This window comes from Kogia breviceps, chromosome 1, assembly GCF_026419965.1.
Source record: "Kogia breviceps isolate mKogBre1 chromosome 1, mKogBre1 haplotype 1, whole genome shotgun sequence".
Classification (NCBI taxonomy): domain Eukaryota; kingdom Metazoa; phylum Chordata; class Mammalia; order Artiodactyla; family Physeteridae; genus Kogia; species Kogia breviceps.
Window position 1 is genome coordinate 92,741,204 of NC_081310.1, and position 26,510 is coordinate 92,767,713.

Here is a 26,510-nt window from a genome sequence, read left to right on the forward strand (position 1 = left end):
GATGAGGATCCATATACAAGTGCTCACAGGAGAAACCATAAAGAAATTGGGGGATGAAGGAAAGTATAGGGGAACACAGCATGTTTGTTCACATGCTCCGAGAAACAGATTTCAAGATGGGATTAACCATTTGATGGTTTTATTGGGGAAACGCCTATATGAGGACATGGGCAGGGGGGAGGCAGAACAGGATAGGAGAGTTACAAGGCTGTGATGCAGATCTGACCCCAGGTCAAGGAGAAAGGTAAGGAAGGTTGGCAGGAGAGTCCTAGATAATGTCCAGTCTAAGGAAAAACTGTCAGTCCTTGACCAAAGTCATCTGTCAGAGGAGTCCCATGTCTCTCACTCTTGTGTCACACTCACAATCACAGTCTGGGAGCAGCCTGCAGGGAGTATTGCCTTGGCAGAAACTCGATGATGGACTTCAGAGGCAGCAGCTGGGGCCACTGGTCAGTTATGCTCTTTACAGTCATAGGACTGTGAGGTGCATTCTCATGGCCATGGCATCCAGCAAGCATATAATTTCATCAAGGGCCCAGCCTCAGCCCAATCAGGGGAACTCTGTAGTGTGAATTATGCCTCTGACTCCTGGAAGGCAAGAGAGCTCTGCTTTCAGACTCTCCTACCAGCCATTGGGTAAGGGCCCCTAAACTGCTAGGAAACTCTCACTTTCCTTCTTTCTTTCTTTCTTTTTTTTTTCAACATCTTTATTGGAGTATAATTGCTTCACATTGTTGTATTAGTCTCTGCTGTATAAAAACGTGAATCAGCTATACGTATACATATATCCCCATATCCCCTCCCTCTTGCGTCTCCCTCCCACCCTCCCTATCCCACCCCTCTAGGTGGTCACAGAGCACCGAGCTGATCTACCTGTGCTATGCAGCCGCTTCCCACTAGCTATCTATTTTACACTTGGTAGTGTATATATGTCCATGCCACTCTCTCACTTCATCCCAGCTTACCCTTCTCCCTCCCCGTGTCCTCAAGTACATTCTCTACATCTGTGTCTTTATTCCTGTCCTGCCCCTAGGTTCTTCATAACCATTTTCTTTTAGATTCCATATATATGTGTTAGCATACAGTATTTGTTTTTCTCTTTCTGACTTACTTCACTCTGTATGACAGACTCTAGGTCCAACCACCTCACTACAAATAACTCAATTTCGTTTCTTTTTATGGCTGAGTAATATTCCGTTGTATATATGTGCCACATCTTCTTTATCCATTCATCTGTCAACGGACACTTAGGTTGCTTCCATGTCCTGGCTATTGTAAATAGAGCTGCAATGAACATTGTGGTACATGACTCTTGAATTATGGTTTTCTCAGAGTATATGCCCAGTAGTGGGATCGCTGGGTCATATGGTAGTTCTATTTGTAGTTTTTTAAGGAACCTCCATACTGTTCTCCACAGTGGCTGTATCAATATACATTCCCACCAACAGTGCAAGAGTGTTCCCTTTTCTCCACACCCTCTCCAGCATTTATTGTTTGTAGATTTTTTGATCATGGCCATTCTGACTGGTGTGAGGTGATACCTCATTGTAGGTTTGATTTGCATTTATCTAATGATTAGTGATGTTGAGCATCGTGGCATGTGTTTGTTAGCAATCTGTATATCTTCTTTGGAGAAATGTCTATTTAGGTCTTCTGCCCATTTTTGGAGTGGGTTGTTTGTTTTTTTGATATTGAGCTGCATGAGCTACTTGTAAATTTTGGAGATTAATCCTTTGTCAGTTGCTTCATTTGCAAATATTTTCTCCCATTTTGAGGGTTGTCTTTTTGTCTTGTTTATGGTTTCTTTTGCTGTGCAAAAGTTTTTAAGTTTCATTAGGTCCCATTTGTTTGTTTTTGTTTCTATTTCCATTTCTCTAGGAGGTGGGTCAAAAAGTATATTTCTATGATTTATGTCATAGAGTGTTCTGCCTTTGTTTTCCTGTAAGGGTTTTATAGTGTCTGGACTTACATTTAGGTCTTTAATCCATTTTGAGTTTGTTTTTGTGTGTGGTGGTAGGGAGTGTTCTAATTTCATTCTTTTACAAGTAGCAGTCCAGTTTTCCCAGCACCACTTATTGAAGAAACTGTCTTTTCTCCATTGTATATCCTTTCCTCCTTTGTCAAAGATAAGTTGACCATATGTGCATGCGTTTATCTCTGGGTTTTCTATCCTGTTCCACTGATCTATATTTATGTTTTTGTACCAAGACCATATTGTCTTGATTACTGTAGCTTTGTAGTATGGTCTGAAGTCAGGAAGCCTTATTCCTCCAGCTCCATTTTTCTTTCTCAAGATTGCTTTGGCTATTCGGGGTTTTTTGTGGTTCCATACAAACTGAAATTTTTTGTTCTAGTTCTGTGAAAAATGCCATTGGTAGCGTGATAAGGATTGCATTGAATCTGTAGATTGCTTTGGGTAGTAGAGTCATTTTCACATTATTGATTCTTCCAATCCAAGAACATGGTATATCTCTCCATCTGTTTGTATCATCTTTAATTTCTTTCATCAGTGTCTTATAGTTTTCTGCATACAGGTCTTTTGTGTCCTTAGGTAGGTTTTACCTAGGTGTCCTATTCTTTGTGTTGCAATGGTAAATGGAAGTGTTTCCTTAATTTCTCTTTCACAGTTTTCATCATTAGTGTATAGGAATGCAAGAGATTTCTGTGCATTAATTTTGTATCCTGCAAATTTACCAAATTCATTGATTAGCCCTAGTAGTTTTCTGGTAGCATCTTTAGCATTCTCTCTATATAGTATCATGCCATCTGCAAATAGTGACAGTTTTACTTCTTTTCCAATTTGAATACCTTTTATTTCTTGTTCATCTCTGATTGCTGTGACTAAAACTTCCAAAACTATGTTGAATAATAGTGGTGAGAGTGAACAATCTTGTCTTGTTCCTGCTCTTAATGGAAATGGTTTCAGTTTTTCATCACTGAGAACGATGTTGGCTGTGGGTTTGTCATATATGGCCTTTATTATGTTGAGGTAAGTTCCCTCTATGACTACTTTCTGGAGAGTTTTTGTCATAAATGGGTGTTGAATTTTTTTGAAAGTTTTTTCTGCATCTATCTGAATTATCACATAGTTTCTATCCTTCAATTTGTTAATATGGTGTATCACATTGATTGATTTGTGTATATTGAAGAATCCTTGCATTCCTGGCATAAACCCCACTTGATCATGGTGTATGATCCTTTTAATGTGATGCTGGATTCTGTTTGCTAGTATTTTGTTGAGGATTTTTGCATCTATGTTCATCAGTGATATTGGCCTATAGTCTTCTTTTTTTGTGACATCTTTGTGTGGTTTTGGTATCAGGGTGTTGGTGGCCTCGTAGAATGAGTTTGGGAGTGTTCCTCCCTCTGCTACATTTTGGAAGAGTTTGGGAAGGATAAGTATTAGCTCTTCTCTAAATGTTTGTTAGAATTCACCTGTGAATCCTTCTGGTTCTGGGCTTTTATTTTTTGGAAGATTTTTAATCACAGTCTCAATTTCAGTGCTTGTGATGGGTCTGTTTACATTTTCTCTTTCTTCCTGGTTCAGTCTTGGAAGGTTGTGCTTTTCTAAGAATGTGTCATTTCTTCCAGGTTGCCCATTTTTTTGGAATAGAGTTGCTTGTAGTAATCTCTCATGTTCCTTTGTATTTCTGCAGTGTCAGTTGTTGCTTCTCATTTTACATTTCTAATTCTGCTGATATGAATCTTCTCCCTTTTTTTCTTGATGAGTCAGGCTAATGGTTTACCAATTTTGTTTATCTTCTCAAAGAACCACGTTTTAGTTTTATTGATCTTTGCTATTGTTTCCTTCATTTCTTTTTCATGTATTTCTGATCTGATCTTTATGCTCTCTTTCCTTCTGCCAACTTTGGGGGGGGTTTTGTTCTTCTTTCTGTAATTGCTTTTGGTGTAAGATTAGGTTGTTTATTTGAGATTTTTCTTGTTTCTTGAGGTAGGATTGTACTGCTATAAAATTCCCTCTTAGAACTGCTTTTGCTGCATCCCACATGTTTGGAGCCATTGTGTTTTCATTGTTTCCAGGTATTTTTTGATTTCCTCTTTGATTTCTTCAGTGATCTCTTGGTTATTTAGTAGTATATTGTTTAGCCTCCATGTGTTTGTATTTTTTACTGTTTTTTTATTTCCTGTAATTGATATCTAGTCTCATAACGTTGTGGTAGGAAAAGATACTTGATACGATTTCAATTTTCTTAAATTTACCAAGGCTTGGTTTGTGACCCAAAATAAGATCTATCCTGGAGAATGTTCCATGAGCACTTGAGAACAAAGTGTATTCTGTTGTTTTTGGATGGAATGTCCTATAAATATCAATTAAGTACATCTTTTTTAATGTGTCATTTAAAGCTTGTGTTTCCTTATTTATTTTCATTTTGGTTGATCTTTCCATTGGTGAAAGTGGGGCGTTAAAGTCCCCTACTATTATTGTGTATCTGTCGATTTCCCCTTTTGTGGTTGTTAGCATTTGGCTTATGTATTGAGGTGTTCCTATGCATAAATATTTACAATTGTTATATCTTCTTCTTGGATTGATCCCTTGATCATTATGTAGTGTCCTTTGTCTCTTATAATAGTCTTTATTTTAAAGTCTATTTTGTCTGATATGAGAATTGCTACTCCAGCTTTCTTCTGATTTCCATTTGCGTGGAATATCATTTTCCATTCCCTCACTTTCAGTCTGTATGTGTGCCTAGGTCTGAAGTGGGTCTCTTGTAAACAATATATATATGGGTCTTGTTTTTTGTATCCATTTAGCCAATCTATGTCTTTTGGTTGGAGCATTTAGTCTGTTTACATTTAAGGTAATTATTGACATGTATTTTCTTATTACCATTTTCTTAATTGTTTTGGGTTTGTTATTGTAGGTCTTTTCCTTCTCTTGTGTTTCCTGCCTAGAGAAGTTCCTTTAGCATTTGTTGTAAAGCTCATTTGACGGTGCTGAATTCTTTTAGCTTTTGCTTGTCTGTAAAGGAAACTCACTTTCTGTACTTGCTGCCAAAGCTGCTCTAGTATTCTGAAAGCAGTCCTCAAAGAAGAGGGTCAGGTTCAGGCAATTAGAAGTGAATGCTCTCAGAATGTTGGGGGAGAAACTTAAAGGAACAGTAAAAGGGACTTGGGAGAATCCTGTCGGCACACCAATAGTGTCTACTACAGCCCTGGTCTTCCCTTTTTGTTCTCAACATTCCTGTAATGATGTGTTACATAATGTATGCATTTTGTACTAGGTTATAATCTCCATGAAACCAGGAACTATATCTATCTTGTTCCCTTTTCCTAGCATCATGCCTGGAACATAGTAGAAGCTAATAAACTGTTTGTTGAATTCTCCATAGAAATGAACGGAAATCTGCTCTGCTTATATAAACCAAATTTAAATAATATGAAGACAAATTTAAAGAGACATCAATGAGCAAAGTCACTCTGATCCTTATAAATGTCCCTCTAACACTAGTACTGTCAAGTTCCCCCAGGTCTTTTCATTCTTGAGTGCTCGTAATGGTATTTAAAGTGCAGGTAATGCAGTTGAAGATTTTTCCATTTACTGCATTCTCACTGTTTCCAGCATCCTCTTATAGCAATCAACAATAATAGAAGCTGTCATTTCCTGTATTTCCATCTATGGCCACTACTGATTCTCCAATAGTGATATGCTAAAAGAACTGACTTAAAGACATGACTGATCTCATTTGTTCTCTGCCCCTTCAAAGGTTCTTATCTGGTGGGTCAGTTCAAGTGGTTAAAGCATAGTTGCTTCTATAGGCACTACTTTATTCCCTCTGATTATTTGCTTTATGACAAAATGAAAAGGAAGACTGAATTTATAAATTAAATGACTTCCTTTCAAGTGCTTATTCTGTCACTTGCTAGTTGTGTCATTTGGGACAAATCATTCAACCTCCTTGTGGTAGACTTTGTTATTGTTCAAAAAATATTTGCTGCCCCTCCTAGGGGGAGGATTATCCTGACCTGCCCCTTTGACATCAAGCTTAGCTAAATGATTTGCTTGAGCCAATGAAATATAAACAATTAATCTGTGTCCCTTCTAAGCAGAAGCTTTCAAAAATAGTGTATATTTTGCTATGTTTTCTCCTTTCTCTCCACCATGAATACCAGCAATATTCCAGACAGAGGCTGTTCAAAGGCAAGACAACAGCCTGTAGTCTTAGAGTAAAGACAATAGTGAACACAGCCACACTTTATGTAAAAGCACACATACGAGCAAGAAATAGCGTTCTGTTCTTTCAAGTGCATTTGGATTTGGTGGGAGGTGGGGGCTGTATGTTACTGTAGCATACTCTAATTTATCCTGATTGACACACATCCTATGTCTTAGTTTACTCATCTGTAAAATGTATGTTACAATAGTTTTTACTCCACAGGATTACAGGTTTATTCATTCAGCAACTCTTTATCTTAAGCTAGTTAAATGCAAGACACATGTTAGGTGCCAACAGGTTCTGCAAGCAGAAAATATAGTCAGCCTCTTATCATCAGTGACTTTATGAGGTAATAAAGAAAACACACACACACACACACATACACACACATCTTGACTTACAATGGGTTTACATTCCAATAAACCCATCATAAGTTGAAAATATCGTAAGACAAAAATGCATTTAATACACCTAAACTACCAAAAATCATAACTTATCTTGCCTGCTTTAAATGTGCTCAGAACACTTATTAGCCTTTAGCTGGGCAAAATCATCTAATACAAAGCCTATTTTACAATGAAGCATGGAATATCTCATGTAATTTATTGAATATTGCACTGAAAGTAAAAACTAATGGTTGTAAGTGTACTGGTTGTTTACCCTCATGATTGTGTGGCTGTCTGGGAGTTGTGGCTACTGCTACCCAGTATCATGAGAGAGGATCATACCACATGCCGCCAGCCCGGGAAAAGACCAAAAGTCAAAGTATCGTTTCTACTGAATGTAGAAATGTAGTATCACTTTCATATCGTTGTAAAGTCGAAAAATAGTAAGTCAAACCATCGTAAGCCAGGGACTGTCTGTGATTAGAATTTATGACAGAAATTGCTCAATGCCATACTAGGTAGTGATAAAAGTACTTTGGGAAATTGAAAGGAGGTCCCTTTTTTTGTGTCATGATTATGGTCATTTATTAAGTGGAAGAGAAGGGAAGAGGTTTTTTCTTAAAAAAGGAGATGTATTTTTTAAAAGCTCCTTGGTGATTTTAACATGCAGCCAGGGTTAGAACTAATCTAAATAGAAGTGACTAATCTTCTTTAATTTTCTTTTTTTTTAAATGAAGGATGTTTTGGAGGTGGTCAAGATTTTCTCCCGGCCTTTGGAAGAATTCACAGATCTTGTCTGTAATGAGGTCTGTTCCCCATGCTGTGACCTGAATATGCATTTGCCCTTTCACAGCCTCAGGTTTCCCATCTTTCACGTCCAGGGTTCTTTATTGCCTTCTCATTACCCTTAAGTGACAATAAAATGAGACCCTACATTTTATCATCTTCACTCCAGCTTCGTTAAAGGAGGTCTCTTTTAACTGTGACCTCAAAAGACTCTTCCTGAGGGAGTACTGAGTTTGAAGATCGGGTAGCTAAAAGCAAGGAGTCTTTCTCCAGATAAAAATGACTTGGGTGTAAGAAAACATGGACCACTTAGAGAGAAAAACATATTTCAGAGTGTTTGTGAAGGGACTAATTAACGTGAAGGGAAATTAGTGTAGGAAAGGTACTTGGAAGTACTGTTTTGGGAAGTCTTGGTTAAGAAATTTGAACTTTATTCTGTAGACAATTAGTAGTATTAACTTTTTGAGGCAAGTATGACAGTTTATTAGATGAATTAGAGAGAGAAGAGTTAATATGGAAGTCCATTTAGCATATTATTGCTCTAGTGTAAGCTAGCACTCAACACATTTTTTTTTTTTTTTTCTGTACAGGCCAGATAGTCAATATTTTAGTCTTTGTGAGCCATATAGTCTGTATTGCAGCTACTCAACTGAGCCACTGTAGCATGAATGCAGACATAGGCAGCAAAATAAATGGATGGACATGGCTATGTTCCAGTAAAACCTTAGGGCTTTCAGGGGATATTCTGAACGGGTGGAAAGCTCTTCTTCATTCCTTCACCAGCTGCTTCATGTCACTCTGCTCTATATACTAATGTTCTGCCTAAAGACTTTGAAACAGGGGCACTCCTACTTGTAAAAAAAAATGAAGACGTCTGTTCTAGAGGACAGGCAAGTAGGGTCTGAACTGGGGCAGTGAGACATGGAGAGGAAGAGCAGAGTGAAAAGCAGTGTAGGAGTGGATTGACGGGAATAAAGAACACTGAAGGCAACGTAGCTTTGAGAGGGGAAATTATTTCAATTTTGGATATGTTGAGTTTGATGTGAAAGGCAAATGAGATAATGTAGGAAAGAGTGCTTCACAAACTGTGAAGTGTTATAGAAATGGAAGGGTTATTTTAAAAGGAAATGGCTGAGACCATTTTATGACTCAACATAAACCCTTCAACACTCCTGCAAAAGCGATGAAAGTACATGAACTGTATATTGTGGGACACCCTATCCTGTTTCTAGGTCAATACCTCAGCATTATGAGACCTTTTCAATCATTGTGATTTCCTTTGGAATGAAGGGCAGCTGTTCCTATAGTTTGATGTAGGTGAATACGATCTTTAACTGGGTGACGCTGAGCTCAGAAGCAAGGGACAGAACTTGATAGGTACTCCTCAGATAGATCTTCTTTTTAGGATATTGTTGCAGTGTTTCTTCAAAACCTGACCTTTCTAGAAACAGATACAATTACTGAGTCATACCTTAATCATCAAGTCAAATGATTAATTATAAGTTAAAAAACATGTAGCTTTAAAATTAAGTTTTACCCTCAGAGGAATTCATCCTGGCAGGAACTACCACATGAATTTACAAGACTTCTAGAATTGTTCTTTCCTTCTTATCTTGCCTTCACTTAGATTCTGTAATTGTATCAGTGCCAGTTGAAGAGTGATGATTGAAGTCATTAAATTCAAAGTGGACATGGACTACCCTGGAGGTCCAGTAGCTAACACTCTGCACTTCCAATGCAGGGAATGCGGGTTCAATCCCTGGTTGGGTAACTAAGATCCCACATTCCATGCAGTGCAGCCAAAATATTTTTTAAAAAATGTGGACATGGAAGATTAATTCACTGACATGATCCACGTTGACTCTATCATCCTGGTTCCCTGAAGGAAAAGAAGCAATGCACCCATGCTAAATATCATTAGAACAAGCAAGCACATGACATAAAGAACTCGTGGCTTTTTATGGCCAGGCAGAGAAGCACGGCCCACAGGGAGAGCAGCATTGCATAGGGATTATAAGCATGGCCTCTGGAGCCAAGGGGCCTGAGCTTCAGTCTTGCTCAATTATTTCCTAACTGGGTAACAGTTGAACAACTTATTTGACTTCTTTGGACCTCAGATCCCTCAATTGTAAAATGACAGAATAATGATATCTATCCTTTCAGGTAGTTATGAAGGTAATATTTTAATACATGTGAAGAACTCCATTAGGATTAGCTGTTACTATGAGTTTCTGAGAGCAACAGAGCAGTATAAACCTAAAGCCCAAGATTGGAATGAAAGAGCATGGCCAAGACCCCCAAACTTGGTTTTTGTGGCAGGGACAGGGTGGAAGACATGTCCAGATTCAGACATTGCAGTAAGTGTGAGGAACACTGAAATCAGAGCCAAGAAAATGCAAAAGCCAGAGTTGATGACAAAAGGAAGGAGACACATTAAGGAAGATACAAAATATAGAGTGGGTCCAGAGTACAGAACTGTTCAAGCCAGTACGTTTCTGAAGGCTCAGCTCTCTTCTCTCTCAGAGATCCCTCACCTCTCATGGAGTCAGATTTTTAAGGTCAGCTTCTGAAATAATCTTGGTTTTCTTCTGTTAGCTGGATTTTAGTGTGCTATCTATGCATAAAGAGGAAGTAAAACAAGACTTTGAGGAGGAAAAGAACTTAGATATTCAATCTAACTTTTTTTTTTTTTTTGCCAGCCAAAGATAGACAGAACCCAGATCTCCTGCCAGGTGTCATCATTTCTCATTGCAATGGATTCTATTGTTGTCATTTTTCATCATAAGTTTCCAAAGCTCTTCTTGTATAATGAAAATATAATTCACAAGCATCATAAAACTTATGGGGTTTGACAATTTTAAAAATTAAACGGTTTTATAACAGAGGTTGTAGAGACAGCTGCATGTAGAAAGGGTGACACACCTCAAATTAGCTACCAAGGGAGGTTGCAGGCCCACTTAAGTGATGCCACCACTGCTACAAATACCCCAAGCCAATTAATATTGAGAACATACTAGGAGCTCAACATTGTGCAAAAGCAGCAGGAAGCACTGAAAGAATTCACAGGTTTGTTCAAATGATGCAACCGAAAAACATAAATCCAAGTGGTATATTGTCTAAATTGGCAGAGATAACAATTGCGGGAAGGAAAAGTTGACTTTTAACTGGAATGTTCAGGGTAGGCTTATGGAAGGAGAAGGTCTTAAGCTGTGCTTTAATGAATCTGTCAGTTCTTTGGAAGTTGGTGGGTTGGGTGGGGAGCACCAAAGTTCAGGTATGTATGACTTGCTCAAGTCTCCATTCTGTTTCCATTCCCTCTTTTCAGTGTCCTATGTTGTTATTCCATCATCTATTTCCCAGGATCCAAATCAATATGATGCTTCCTGGCTATCTCACCTACTTCTCTACCCCAGTGTGAAATCATCCCTGGGCAGTTCCTATGCTTGGAAACCATCATCAAAATTTTCCTGGTGTTTGGATCCTTGCTTTACTCTTAAGATGCAAATGATGAGGGACCAACACCAGGGCAGTGTAGAGGTTATTGTAGTGGGAGTGGGGGTCTCGTAACACACAACATATGCTACACCAGATTCAGCATATTTGCAAGACTCACTTCACATTTGTGAGGATTTCCTGCTTTTTTCTCCCTCCTGCTCTCCTAGCATCCATGATTATCTCTATTTTTGAGTGTTTGACATTTTGCTGAAATTAATGGTTTAATGACTATCCCCACTACCAGAACACAGGCTCTTCAGTGTTAGGGACGGGATCTTATTTATCTCTTTGGTGTGAGCCTCCACCATTCCTTATCTAGACAATTTCCATAGTTTCCTACACAACCTCTTGACCCCCTAAAGTCTATTCCCATAAAACAACTAGAGAACCTTGAAATGTAAGTCACAAAACAGACATGCCATACCCTCTGATTATAGGTGAAATAAACTTCAGCCCCCTTACCAGGGTTCCTATCAAATTCCTTAACTTTATGGTATTCCTCTTTCTACTCACTACATTCTAGCCATTGTGGTTTTTCTATACATCAAATTTTTTCTACACAACATTGTAAATCAACTATACTTCAATTAAAAAAAAAAATTCTGGCCTCAGGACCTGTACACAGGCTTCCTTCTCCCTGGGAGGTCCCATTATTTGCATAGCTAGCACCTTTTCCAACTTTTAGGTTTTAGTTTAAATCTTACCTCCTTAGAGAAGCTTGGTTTCTTCATCTAATATAAAGTAGGACTACTTACACTGCTATTTCTTAAGTTATCCCTGGTTCGTTTTTTTTTTTTTTCTTAAAAGCACTTATTACAATTTATAATTGTTTTATTGATGTGCTTATTTACTTGATTTTTGTTGTCCATCTGCCTGCCAGAATGTAAGATCAAAGAGCACAGGGTCTGGTTCTATCCCTAGTGCCTATCAGAGTACCTACCACACAGAGAGTGTCAGTATGTATTTGTTAGATTAATTTCTCCAGAGTGAGCACCTTTTCAGGAATATAGAAGATGCTCAACATAAATGTTTACATAAACCTTACTAGCAAAGGTAACACAGTCAGGTTTAAGGAGGAGTTAAATAGAGGTCAGGTTCAAGCACTCTACTGGGAGAGTACAAAAGAGGTAGTGATTGATTAACATTGGGGACAGAGGAAAAGAGTTTGATAGGCAGGGAATTGTGAGGGCATTCCAGGTTGATGGCATCGTGTCAGCCTAGACACAGAGTGGGGAAAATACACAGGTATATGGGGGAATACTCAGTAGTCTGGGAGGACTGCAGGGTAGAATATGATAAAGAATAAAGTAGAAGTCAAAGAATGAATATACTGGGGTGTCATGATAAGGAGTTTAAATTTTCATTTGAGGGCAAATGGGAGTCCAAGGTTGATTTTTAAAGAGATAAATAATGATCACAATGCTAATCAATATAAAATTTTGTAATATATTCCATATAATAAAAGTTATAAGTTTTGAGTTTCCCAAGTGTTCTTGATAACTTTGGCATACACTGTGTCATATAATCTTAACAACATTCATTCAACAAATACTATTGAGCACCTGCCATTAGATAATTTACTATTATCCCATTTTTCACATTAAGAAGCTGGAAGTCACAAAGATTATCCCAGATTTTAGGCCCACTCCAGTATATGGAGGAGCTAGAATTAAAATCCAAGTCTGCCTGACTATAAAGTTCAAGCACCTGCCATGACATCATGTCATCTCTTTCTACTGGCATGAGGTAAATGAACTCTTATGAAACTACTGTTTCTATCTTGGGCTAAGTTCTGCTAAGAAAGATTTAAATCTTTGAGACAGAGATATTTTTGTTCTTCCCTTACTTCTGGGGAAACCAAGATTTTCCCCTCCAGTTAATTAAGTGTCAAGTGTCAGATTGAGAGGCTCTGATTTACTGCATGTGCTCACAAAGCTGGATGTAGAGAGCAGGACGCATTTCCCAAACATAAGACAAACTGGGAAAGTCCCCGTTCATCTTCCTGGTATACAGCATCCTCCAGCTGGGTATGTTTGCTTTCTAGCTTGAAAAATCAATAACTGTGAACTCTCAATGATATCCAGGCAATTGTATTATACAATACGGGGGAAGGAGGCTTCTAACAGCTGAGAGGAAATTGTAGATGGTGTGAATGCCACTTAAGGCTGAGCCCAGGCCCACATCTGCCCTAGTGGAAAGAGGTGCCCCTTTCTAAAACCTGGTGGAAGCAAAGAATCGGACGCCTGCCACAACAGCTTATTTCCTTGTATTAGATCCCCTCAGAACTTGAGCAATACTTTCCTTTGTTCTCCCTGAGCTAAAGGTGAGGAAATAAGAAACTTACCTGGAGACCACACACAGCTTATATTCTGCTGTGGCTTACTCTCCCCCAGTAGAAAACAGCACTTCTTTATCCTTTTTGTCAACAATACCTTCCAGATGTTCAGCATTTTACAGTTTAAGGAACACTTTTATATGTATTACCTCATGTGATTCTTGCAACTATCTTGTGCAGTATTAATTTTTATGATCATCATCTTTCACTTGGACTATTGCAATAGTCTTCAAACCTTTTGCCAGTTTCTCTCATGTCCAATCTATTTCCCTGCAGTGCTGCCCAAGTGCTACTTCTAGAATGTTAATATTATCTGCTTATATACGTTGGCTAGCTCCCTAACCACTACAGGGTAAAATCTGGTCTTCAAGGTGACCAGAAACACCCTTTGTTCTCATAGTGCTCATCTAGCTTCATTGCACTCTCCCTCTCCCCCAAAGCTATAATCACACTAGACATCTCGATGGTCTCCAAAAAATATGCTTTCTTTCAGCCTTTATTGTCATGGCAACATAGAGGTCAATGGTATAGGGGTTAATAATAGAACCGCTGGACAGTCTGAGCTGAACACCTCTCACCACCACTTAGATATGTAACCTCAGGTAAGTTACTTAAACTCTCTATGTCTCATCTGTAAAATGGGGTTCATTGCAGGACCTTATTTCAAAATAAAGTATGAGAAGTAACTGAGTGATTAACATAAAGCGCTTAAAATGGTGTGCTGCACTATTAGTGCCCAATAAAATAAGTTGTTATTATTTGCCCTCTATTGTAATGTTCTTCTCTTTTTTATACACCTGCTAAGTCTCTATTCATCCTTTAACAGACTCTTTTGTGAAAACCACTCCAAATTTCAGAGCTTGCATTTTTCTGCATTCTCTGTTCTTTCCTCGAATTTTATATAAACAAGTTTATAATAATGGCACTCAACATGACGTTTTCCAGTTATTTAAAGATCTTCCCCATGAGAGTGTGAGTTCCTGAAAGGTACAGATCATTTCTGATTTATGTTCAGGTCACTAAGACCTAGCAGAATGTCTAGCACAAAGATTCTAGAAAATATTTGTGAAGTAAATATCCATTTTGCAACGTAGAAACTCATGAGCTAGGATCCAAACTGCTAATTCTGCTAACTGGTCAACCTGCTTCCATGCTCCTGTTCAGCCCATACTTCCAGATAGCCAGAATGATCATATCATGCCCATCACCTGCTTCAATTCCTTCAGTAGATTTCCATGGCATGTTGATAAGGTCCAGCCTCCAGACCATGGCCTACAAATCTTTGCAAGACCTGGCCTCTACTTCCTCATCTCTACTTCATGCTATTTTCTCCTTGTTCTCAATTCTCTATCAATGCTGGCCCCTTTTTGCCCTTTCCCAATTATATAAAGAACATTTTCATTTGCTCTTACCTGTATTTGGTATATATTTTCTAGGCTTCTCTCATTTCTCATTCTTTCTGATCCATCAAATCTTATTTCATATATCATCTGTTCAAGGAGGCCTTTCCTGGCCACCTTGGCTAAATGAGTCCTTTGCCATCCAGTTTCTTTCATATCACTTGCCTATTTTCTTCATGACATGGGTGAATCTAGAATTACTTATTTATTTCCCGACTCTTTCTACTGGATGAAAACTCCATTAGGGTGTAGACCCTGTTTTCTTATTCACCATAGTAACAGCAATTCTTCAAACAGTACCTGTCACAGAGTAGGAGCTCAAAAGGTATGTCTTAAATAAATGAGTAAATAAAAATTAAATCATTTTAGAATAAGGCTCTTCCACATCTTCAGAATCATCCAGAAATGACAAGTCATAGAATAATGGAATTTAATGCTTTGTGTATGTCGGAGAAAGAGGGTGGAAAATTGCCAAGGTATCATGATGTATCAGTCCTCACCTCCCAAATGAAAAATAAATTAACTTATGAAAAGCTTTTCCAAACACTCTTTAAAATATTAAAACTCCTAAGAAAGCAAGAAATAATAAAGAAATGAATAAATACAAAATGCTCTGACAGATTAATGGACTAGTCATAAAGTTAAAAAGACCTAGTTTTAATAGAAAACCAGAGCTGTGAGTTTTGCAGCAACTCCTGCAGTTATGGAGCAAGAGAAAATTGGGCAGGGTGAGTTTTCCTTGAATGAAGTGTATAAAATTAATATTACATTTTGTTATCTACTGTGTATAATGTAAACAAAAAAAAATTTGTGTAGCACTTTACAATTTAGAAATACCTCTGTTTACATAGTTTATCTCATTATATAAGACAATTGAGTGATAGGTTAGCAGTAGAAAAGCCACATAATCTAGCATCAAGAAACCAGCTCTATTATTAAGAAGGCAAGTCACTTTCCCTCTGTTTCCTTTTTGATAAAATTAAGGTGTTAGTCTAGATTGTCTTAAATCCCATTCAGCTCATCTGTTGAAGCTATTTATATTTAACTCATGACAAACCAGGCTTCTCTTTGATCTAGGTCCAAGATATCAAGTTCCCATCAGGTCTTCATTCATGTTCCCAAAATCAGATTATTTAAGTGATCACTATCTTGGATGCCCAGGTAAACAAAGAAGGCCCTGATCCATCTTTGGGTGACCATCTCTCCCTTTTAATTAGTCCCTCCTCTTTGATGCCATTTCTGACTGGTTTATCTCCCTGGGTCTGCCTTCCTTGACCTCTTGCATTTTGCATTGGGTGGTAGTCCCTTCCACAACACCACTGAGGATGGCTGCCAACTTCACAAAGAAATTCATTTGTTCTATGTTATACCTCAAAGAAAAGTTGCCCAGTAGCTAATCTAATACATTTTTTTCTATCTTCATGGGAGAAGACCAGAGATTTTTCCTGTAATTTAAATGCATCTTCTGGAGATTATGGTCTTGCTGCGCTTTTATATTTCTCGGCCATCTTGTTCTGCTAGCCATAGACAGGGGCTAGCAACGAGGGATGTTCAGGGTCATGTATGTGGTAGGGACCTTGCTCTTTACCACTTTCCCTTCTGTATTCTTGGGTGCCTTTGCAACTCACTGGAACCCATCTATTTTTCATCTTCTTCACCTAAACCCTGAGATGCCTCAGCTTCTTAGAACAGAAGTACAGTTCCCTGTATCTTATGATCACGAACCTTTCTGCTTTCAAAATGAAAGCTGTTCAGTTCTGACATAGCAATTAGTTTTCTCCTTCCACTCATAGCTTTACTAGGTGGAGAAGATCCTTCTGTAACTTTGATGTGAGTATTTGAGCTACGACTACAAGATGTGGAACACCTGCATGATACTTTGAAGTATTCAATCCATCATATTGTGTACAAAAGATACTAATTGTCCAGGTGTTCAGAAGCACCTGCAGGGTTAGATATTCTTATGTTCACTGTGACCCTGGTAACATGCAAAGCAAACTACATATTTTTCTTCTCTCCCTGTCTTGCTGTTTCTCAATATTTTGAAATACTAGTTTGGATACCTAGAATTGCATAAGACATAGTAAGATATAAATCCACTTACAAATAAGAACAGTTGTCTATATTTGTTCATTTGTTCCCTCCTCTTGTCTTCCGGCTGCTGTTCTGAAGCATTTTGCTGGAGGCAGGCATGTACCAAAGAGATTGTCAATGCTTGGATGAGTCCTGTTCTTAGTAAAAGTTCTAGAAAAGTATTCCACAGTTAGGCTGATTACAGATGTAGCTAATCTATTTTCCCTCAGTTAGTTTTCTGTGTTTCCAGGTGTATAACTGTCTGTCTTCCAGCTATTCCTCCCACACATCCCTGTGTGAACATGACAACAGAGAAAGCAACTTCTGCAAATCTCTGCCTGGAAACGATGGATCCTGTCCACTCCCTTTTGGAAACAGTGAGGATCAGATTTTAGACCATGTATGAAATAATATTTCTAATCCAAAAGAGGAAGTGCATTGAGAGTCAGCCCCAAAGTAAGCCCATGAACTCCTGCTAGCCCCTTTCCTTCCAGGAGGCAAGTTCCCTTGACATTGTTCTTACAGAGAATGAATAAACCCTATGTTTTGTAGCATTGTAAACTTATTTTTTCCTTTTCTGGACATTCATAACCTCAGACATCTGTAGAGCACTGAGCAAGTTTATATTTTCTGTATGTCTACTTTGCAGGAGGATTTTTCTGCCTGTTCATTTTGCATTGTTGCGTCAGCCCTTTCTTCCTTATCTCTTCCAGAGGCTGCAGAGGCAGAAGGAGGCTGAGAGGAGATGGTATTACAGAGCTGCCATCTGATTGGCTGGTCGGTCTTGGCTGGGCTATAAATGAGACCCCTACAGGCTTGGGAGGGAGAAGCTCAGAGGATTCTGACAGTATATTTACCGGAGAAAAGGCAAAGTGCACTCAGAACAGAAGCCACAGCTCTTCCTGCTGCATTTCTTTCCTAACGTGAATCCCACACTACACAAGATGTGCAAAGGACTTGCAGGTCTGCCGGCTTCTTGCTTGAGGAGGTAAGATTATTTTCAGCCATTAAACCAGATAGTGTTAAACTTTCAGATAGACTTTTTAAGTTATTTGCATATCCTACTTACTAACCTGGTTCTTTGGAATTAGAAACAATGCGGTGAGGAAAGCATCGGCCTCCTAGCTTTCCTTCAAGACTAGCTAGGAATTGTGACTTGGGAAGTGTTCACTCCAAATTTTGGCATCCCATATGTTGCTTTCTATGACCTCGGTCTTGAGGACTGTTCTGATCTTCTGACCAAGCTAGTTCTAATTAAGAAGTGATATGAGGTTTTTGGACTATGTACAGTGGTCTGTAATGTCTCTACCTGTGTTACTGTTATTTGAATATGACTGAGGTATGTAAAATCATGGGTCTGGGCTTTCTGATTGTATACTAGATCTTGTTTGGGGGAGGATACCTCAGAATGAAGTTTGGCTACATCACCAGAAAGGCACTATGCTGTCTGTGTGATGCTGCAGTATCTTTCACTCTGTGTCCTTATAAGCAAATGCTACAATAAAATAAGAGTTTCAAAACTAGATCTCCCTTATCTCTCTGCCCCTACCTCTAGTTCTTGAAATGCCATATGTGATTGGAGGTTGAGAAGTATTGATCATAACAAATCAGCTAAGGGCTCTGTGGATGATCTCATCTTAAAGACATTGTTTTGTCAATGTACTGTCTCTTGATTTAAAAAAAAAAAACTTAAAGATATGCAGCTACTCATATGTCTTTGCCTTTTTAAAAAAGGTATAAATAAATGCTTTCATAGAATGCTCATATATTAGTTAGTTGAAAAAATACAAAACCAGTGCATATTCCATTACTTAATCTTATAAAGTAAAAAGTCAATTTGTACATGTACCACCCCCTCTCTTGTTCCTCTGCAAACCTTAAAGTGAAGTCACCTTAAATTTCAATTCAGAATTATCTCAGAAAGCACAGTCTTTTGTGTAATCATAAGGAGTTTACCTCTTTTCATTCAGGAGTATGAAAAAATAATCTGTGTTTTTTTTCATTCTTTCATGGCTACTTTAAAATGAATCAGGAGGGTCTGACAGAGAGTACTTATGAAAACAGTGGCCCTGACCTCCACCATTAATTTCCTGAACTAAATGGAGCATATCAATCCAAGCTTCAGTTAATTCATCTATAAAATTAATCATAGAAAATACAGGGGTGTCAGGAGAAGGTTATGCTCTGGTAAATATTTTAGGAGACAGGTGAGTAATTGCTCTAGAGCTTTGACTTCCAGGAGCTAAGAGGGTAACCTGGGGAGGTAAACTCTATATCAGCAGGGTCAACTGCTCTTCCCTTTCCTCACTGGTGAACGAACTGTGAATCATCTTGTCCAGCACCTTCATTCTCACATTGGTGCCTGAGGCTCCAGAGGGAACACGAAATGCTCAAGGTCACGTAGGTGGTGGGTGGCAGAGTGCAGATCAAATCTAGGTTTCTTACTTCAGAGGTCAGTGGAGTCATCTTGGTTTTTATTTCTATGGTTGTATTGTGTTATTAGGACAAGTGTAATGTACTTGCTAAGATTACTTTCAAGTCTTCATGAAAAGATTCTGCATTGGTCAATAACTGTCAGATCTCAGCTGGACCTAGCATATGGAAACATGAGATGATTTCTATTTTGACCCAATCACAATATACTTACATTATCACCTTAGAATCACTGCAGGCTTCATGATTAGATCTTGCTATCATTAAGGAAGATTTTGTATCCCGTGACTACTTGGGGAAACAGAGGAGGGAGAACAGTCTTGTGAGGGAAAGAAGATACTGTTTTAGAGGCAGCACAAGAATATAATGGATTTTAAACTTTCTGGAGAAATGCACATAGATAAGGCATTATTATATCGGTAGCCATCCTAACATGTCCTTTTATCCTTGTGGCTGCATTTTCTTCCTTCTAAACAGTAACAACTAGTCATTCATTTAGTCTTTCATTTCCTTCAAAACAACATTTCTCTTTTAAAACTATGTCTCAGCTTTTATAAGAAAAGAGATCCAAACAAAAGAATAAATAACAAAAAGTGAGGAGGTTGAGCTCAAAGCCTATTAAAAGGTCCTCCTTTCTGAGTAAGTCACGTGCCCTACCGTACCCTAGCTACCTATTAAACAGTGACCATAATCTGGAAGCTCTGCTCCAATTAAACAATCACGAGCTTCAGTGATGACTCTTGCTTGCTTCTCCTTATTATTGTTTTTAAGCCTCAAATGTCCTTTATAGTGTAAATATCCTTATAGTGTAGATGTTAAAAAGGAAAGTAGTAGCAACAGCAGGAAAGCTTGCTTTCTTTTGAAGCAAGCCTGCAGGAGCTCAGGTTTCAGCCTGAACATTTGTGTTTACCCCCTCATTTTCCACTCCTCTCTGCTGGAGCTGCACACCTCCATAATGTGACTTGCTCACCACATCCAGGCTGGAATTGGACAAACCTTTACTTCCTCAGGTTCTTCTCCATTGCTCTGCTAGCAATGAGGCAGATGGAAGTAGCAACTACCCTCCAGAAGGTGGCGCACAACAAACAAGTGCTATATTTCACCATTCCCTACTTGCTCTCCAACACGTACGACTTACTCAGAGAATAGTCAAGTTTTGAATGTGTTTCTGCTGAAGATACCTAAGTGTTCCTTTCGTCAAAATGACAGTTTTACAGAAGTGGCTCCTCAGGTAGACTGGGGTCAGAATTCAGTAACTGATGAAGGAGGCTGTGCTCCAGGTTTTGCAGTAAGTCATAGGCAGAAGCAGAATCTCGTTTTCCTGAGAGTTCATGCCAGCTTCAACTCCTATATCCGAAATAAACTACCCCTGCCCCTTTACTAGTGATGAGCCCTTTGAACTGTACCATTAGGGTATCTTCTAAAGAGAGCTGAGTATCATTAATCTTTTTTTTTTTTTTTTTTTTTTTTTCTTGCCCTCTTCTGTGCAGTGCAAAAGATATGAAACATCGGCTCGGTTTCCTGCTGCAGAAGTCTGATTCCTGTGAACATAACTCTTCCCACAGCAAGAGGGACAAAGTGGTGATTTGTCAGAGGTAAGAGAAAAGGACTTGGCAAAGAGCCACTGTGTATTAACTATCTGATGACAGAGATGTTCTGTAAGGAGAAAAGGAAGTTATATCCCTAGTTAACCTAGATTTGAATCACGATGGCCTCCATTTCCATGGAGATCATGCTTGCATTTGAAATTTCCATACATCTAGTGGAAAGATGGCCCTATTCAATGACAGGTCTCAGCGTAATGATGGAACATAAAATCTCTGGATTTTATTCAGGATCTTAAATGTTTTGCCCCCATTTTGTATCCTAGCATTCAGGCTATTCTTTCTCTGTAATGTTTCTAGGGTGAGCCAAGAGGAAGTCAAAAAATGGGCTGAATCACTGGAAAACCTGATTAGTCATGAATGTAAGTATGACAACTTCTCCCCCAACCTCCACTCCCTGGGATGAAGATAAAGCACACTGGATAGACAAGTTATCTCATATTATGCCTGATCTCATAGGACTAACAGAAAGCCATGGATTTCTTCTGCATTTCAGACTCAAGAAAATCAGTCTGCTTAAAATTTCACCATATCCTAGAGCTTTGTGATATACAATAGAAAGCTCATACACAATCCATGTGGAAAACCATCTCTTTCATCACATAGAAAAAGGGTAGAGGAAAACCCCCAAATATTGAGATTTCTTGCAGAATCGACCTCAGTTTCTCTTTCCCAAACTCACTTTGGCAATTGAGGGTGGCATAGGCATTTCAGAAACATAACACTTTCTTGAAAAAGACGTCAAACATCTGACCTCCAGTGACCTCCCAAAAGGAGGAAATAGGGCACTGTTTGAACAGATGCCTTGTTCCCTCAAGCACCCCAGCTTTATCTGCAAGACAGTGCCCACCAAGGCAGTCACTGTTATGACAGCTGTCGTTCTTTCTCCTCTGTCACAGGTGGACTCGCAGCTTTCAAAGCTTTCTTGAAGTCTGAATACAGTGAGGAGAACATTGACTTCTGGATCAGCTGTGAAGAGTACAAGAAAATCAAATCACCCTCGAAACTAAGTCCCAAGGCCAAAAAGATCTATAATGAATTCATCTCAGTCCAGGCAACCAAAGAGGTAGGTCTGCATGGCAAAGAACTGTCTGCATCCTAGTGAAATTTTCTAGACGTTCAATGGCATGGATCCTTAGATGACGTGAGTTATCTAAGTGAAGCAGGTTATAACAATCTTGACAACCCCAAATAAATAAGTTAAGTAAAAAGCTCTTTCATCCAGATGACTCAGATGATCTCCCGTCATGAATTTTTTTTGGAGGAATATCCCAAGTTTGTGAGAAATCATTGAAGTTATTGCCCTACCCACCCTGAAGCAGATGAACATTTTATGTTCTCTCACATGTGCCAGGGTGGAGCCAAATGTCCTTTTTTTCACTTATGGGGTATAGAGAGTACACACTTAGTACAAAGCATGCAGCCTCCCATCCTTATGGGGTAAAATGTCTAATGAAGTCTTGGACTCTGCCCCTTAGGTAAACCTGGACTCTTGTACCAGGGAGGAGACGAGTCGTAACATGCTGGAGCCTACGATAACCTGCTTTGATGAGGCTCAGAAGAAGATTTTCAACCTGATGGAAAAGGATTCATACCGCCGCTTCCTCAAGTCCCGATTCTATCTTGATTTGGCCAACCTTTCCAGCTGTGGATCAGAGAAGCAGAAAGGAGCCAAGAGTTCTACAGACTGTCCTTCCCTGGTGCCCCAGTGTGCCTAATTCTTGCTCAGTGGTGGAGGCTGAAATGCCAAGACTCTATGCCTGGAAAACCTGAGGCCAAATATTGATTTGTATTAAGCATCAGTGCTTTCTTCACATTGTAGCCTAGTGTTCATGCTGCTGGCTATGTGTGAGTGACTCTCACACAAAAACTACATTTTGTTTTGGTGTTTTGGTGTTCATCAGGGCAGGACCTCATTCCAGTCCAATTTTCCCAAATTTCTTTTAGAGTGTCATGTGAGCAAGTATCCAAATAATGGCCTTGTGGGTCTGGATTTTCTCTCCTGCCAACAGCGTGACCTCAGGTTTGTTGGTTGGTGGTTGGGACGCTTCATGTGACATCCACAGGCACATGTGTTCTGTTAACCAGCACTTTCTCCAAACTCGAGATGTTTAGATGAGGTTGATCTATTTTATGTACATATGTGTGTGCATGTGTGTGTGTCTGTGTGTGTGTGTATATATATACATGTATATATGTACATAACACACATTCTGTATATATGTATGTATATATACATACATATATATTTTTGCAAGAATGGCAAGAAAGACCCTAGGTGCTCATAACTACAGTGTGTGTACATACATACATGCGTGTTCTGATCCCCAGTCTTTCACTCTGCAACTGAACAGGGCAAACTAAACCAGCTGCCCTGCAAGCTAAGAAAGGAATGCTAACCTGTGGAATGTTGATTCTGTAAAACTCCATGAGTCTTGCTGGAGAAACATCCCAGGGATTTCATGCTTAGTTTAACCACCGACAGCCTCCAAGTTGGACAGTATTCTAAGGAGCAAACATAAAGAATCTTATGCCTGCCTGACACAGGGCTGTCTTTAGCTGGTTATCACTAAAGGCACTTTTGAGTCCCCGAGCTGCTGGCCTCCCCTTCCTTGCTTGGTTGGGTGCTTAGTGCATAATAGTGGCAGCAGGATTGGTATGGAGTTGGAGATGAGGTGCTTGAACAGAATGAAGAAACTTAGGTAGGGCCTCGCCAGCTCTACCTACTATAAGATGCTGGCTGAGTAAGGGCACAGGATTTAAAGGTTAATATTCTTATCCCCTACTCTTTTTTCCTCTCTTGATTAAGGTGCTCTTCTCATTTTGTTTTTCCCTGAGAACTTTAGCCATCAGATGAGGCCCCTTAGTTCACTGTCGTTGTTTGTTTCCCCATAATGGCTCTAGGCTATTTGCCTATTCCTTATAAACCAGCATCAGGGGAGAGATTCTATTTTATAAGGGGGGAACATGTTTTTACAAACTGAAAAGCCCTCATAAGTTTCTCTTTTGAAGGAAGAATCTGGTTCATTCCATCCCAAACATCAGGACTAACAGAGACTGAAGGCATTTCTTTCTAGGTTCTGAGATGAAATGAGAGAGAAAAGAAAAAAAGAAAAAGAAAAAGGAAAAGGGGATACCAATTTTTAGAACTACTGTTTAGAACTTTTCTCAAGGCACATGAAATACTTGAAAATGTCTCCTTTATGTTATTTATGATGTTTTGTACAATGTTTTTATTACTGTATCGTTTTATAAATGGAGGTGCAGGATATCACCTGAATTATTAATGAATGGCCAGGAAGTAATTTTCTTCTCATTCTTTTAAAACTACTGCCTTTGAAGTGCACACACATGCATACCTGAACACTGAAAGGATTTTTCCAGTATAAATTACATGCATGGGCACCTTTGTGGTTTTTTATTCAATACACTGGGCTGCAAAATGAAGACACCGGAGTGTGTGTATACAAATCGCATTGTATTAAATGTATAGGTTTCCTCAATTGTACCCTTTTTGTCTCTCTGGCAGTCTTGCTTTCAGTGTCCCCAGAGTTCCTCATCAGCACCTCTTTCCGTTATATGCAGTTCCATACTTGGTCTCTAGTTAACTCCAGGATCCAAACGTGGTAACTCTATTGGTCTTGCCCTATTAGAACTGTCATGACTTTCAGATTGTATCTGTACTCACAGACTGCTGTCTCACCAATAGGTCTGGAAAGTCATTCTGGATGAGAAGTAAATTATTTTATGTAATACTTTTCTCAAGTGTGTTTTTCCATTGTATTTCCCCCTTATTTCATCACTATTTGGCATGCTGAGCTTACCTGCTTGTGGTCCATGGACAGAATACTCCTTCCATATGCATGCCTATTTTTATCATCATGTACTTTAAAGGCCTCAGAGCAGATGCTTCCAGTGAAACACACGCATCTTAGTAATAAGGGTCAATAAATGCTTCGTAAAAAACTATCTGCTTGTAAACACATTAATCATCCACAGAGACATGTTATGAGAAATAGCAGGGTGTGGAGTGATTATAGAAAATGATTCAGACCCAGTTTTTATCTCTCCCATGGCAGCTCTGGGAAAGAAAGCAGAAAAATAATATTGTATATTTTTTTGGTGTCTGTCACTGCTCTGTCTGCCTTTAGTCACAGAACCAAGGCAGTCTTCGGAGACTTTGCTGAACAGATTTGGTGGGTTACCTGCAGGTCCTTAGTAAGTTTTCAAGGGATAGGGTTCACCTTCCAGAGCAGTGCTTCTTCTACTTCCAATGACCTGCTTGAGTGAGAGAAGACGGGGGCAGTAGGGGAACTGAGGAGGAGGAAGGGAGATACAGATGGCGGAGAGATAGATCCCTGCCCAAACTTCTCAGAATCCTTTTTCCTTTTGCAAATTCTTTTCCCTAGAAAAGATGTCATAGAACATTCACAGTCACAGTCATGGGTACTATGTCTATTATGTCACGAGACGCCCACTTCTGTCATGTTTACAAGATGTTAGGAACAGAGTGTCTTAAACTATTTTGAGGAACAGATCCTCTTAAGGATCTGATGAAAACTATGGACCATTTCCTGAGAAAAATACACAAAGAAATCCAAATTCTTCATAAATATTTAAAAGAAACTCTACAACTCCACCTCAAAATGCACAAAACTATCATGTCTCTCACACACTATAGTTGTGTCAGACTCTCACAGAGAGTGTGTTGTTGCAGCTCACACAACTCAACATCTGAAAAACAAACAACCCAGTTAAATAATGGGCAGAGGAGCTAAACAGACATTTTTCCAAAGAAGACATACAGATGGCCAACAGACCGATGAAAAGATGCTCCACATCACTCGTGATCATGGAGATGCAAATCAAAACCATGAGATATCACCTCTCACCTGTCAAAATGGCTATTAACAAAAAGATGACAAATAACAAGTGTTAGTGAGGATGTGGAGAAAAGGGAACCCTCGTGCACTGCAGGTGGGAATGCAAATTGGTGCAGCCAAAATGGAAAACAGTATGGAGGTTCCTCGAAGAATTAAAATTAGATCTACCATACAATCCAGCAATTCCACTTCTGGGTATTTTTCTAAAGAAAAAAACCCCATTAATTCAAAAATATGTATGAACCCCTATGTTCATTGTAGCATCATTAACAATAGCCAATATGAAAGCAACCTAAGTGCCCATTAATAAATGGATGGATAAAGAAGATGTGGTATATAAATATACAATGGAATATTACTTGGCCATAAAAAAGAATGAAATCTTGACATTTACAACAACATGGATGGACCTAGAGGGTACTACGTTAAGTGAAATACGTCAGACAGAAAAATACAATTTCACTTATATGTAGAATCTAAAAAACAAAACAAATTAACAAATATAACAAAACAGAAACAGAGCCATAGTTGCAGAGAACAAACAGGTGGTTGTCAGAGGAGAGGGTTGTGGGGAATTGAGTGAAATAGGTGAGGGAAATTAAGAGGCACCAACTTCCAGTTACAAAGTAAATGAGTAATGAGTCAGTCATGGGGATGAAATGTACAGTGTGGGGAATGTAGTCTAGAATAATGTAACATATTCGTATGGTGACAAAGGTGGTCAAAAGGTACAAATTTTCCTTTATAAGATAAATAAGTACCAGAGACATAATGTACAACATGATTAATATAAGGAACACTGCTGTATGTTACATAGGAAAGTTGGTGAGAGTAAATCCTGAGTTCTCATCACAAGGAAATTGTTTTTAAATTTTATTTTGTATCTATATAAGATGATGGATATTCACTAAACTTATTGTGGTAATCATTTCATGATGT

General features: G+C 38.8%; 1 protein-coding gene across 2 annotated transcripts in view; it reads left to right on the forward strand.

Moving 5' to 3' along the window:
• The window catches only part of RGS4 (regulator of G protein signaling 4), a 131,240-nt gene extending 106,583 nt beyond the window's left edge, over positions 1–24,657 (forward strand). For both annotated transcript variants that reach the window (XM_059042406.2, XM_067040074.1), the window contains exons 2-6: positions 17,365–17,639; positions 20,575–20,679; positions 20,989–21,050; positions 21,588–21,754; positions 22,167–24,657. In XM_059042406.2, the coding sequence (XP_058898389.1) occupies positions 17,596–17,639; positions 20,575–20,679; positions 20,989–21,050; positions 21,588–21,754; positions 22,167–22,406 (618 nt within the window). In that variant the 5' untranslated portion in view covers positions 17,365–17,595 and the 3' untranslated portion in view covers positions 22,407–24,657. The remainder of the gene's footprint in view (positions 1–17,364; positions 17,640–20,574; positions 20,680–20,988; positions 21,051–21,587; positions 21,755–22,166) is intronic.
• The last annotated feature ends 1,853 nt before the right edge of the window (positions 24,658–26,510 follow it).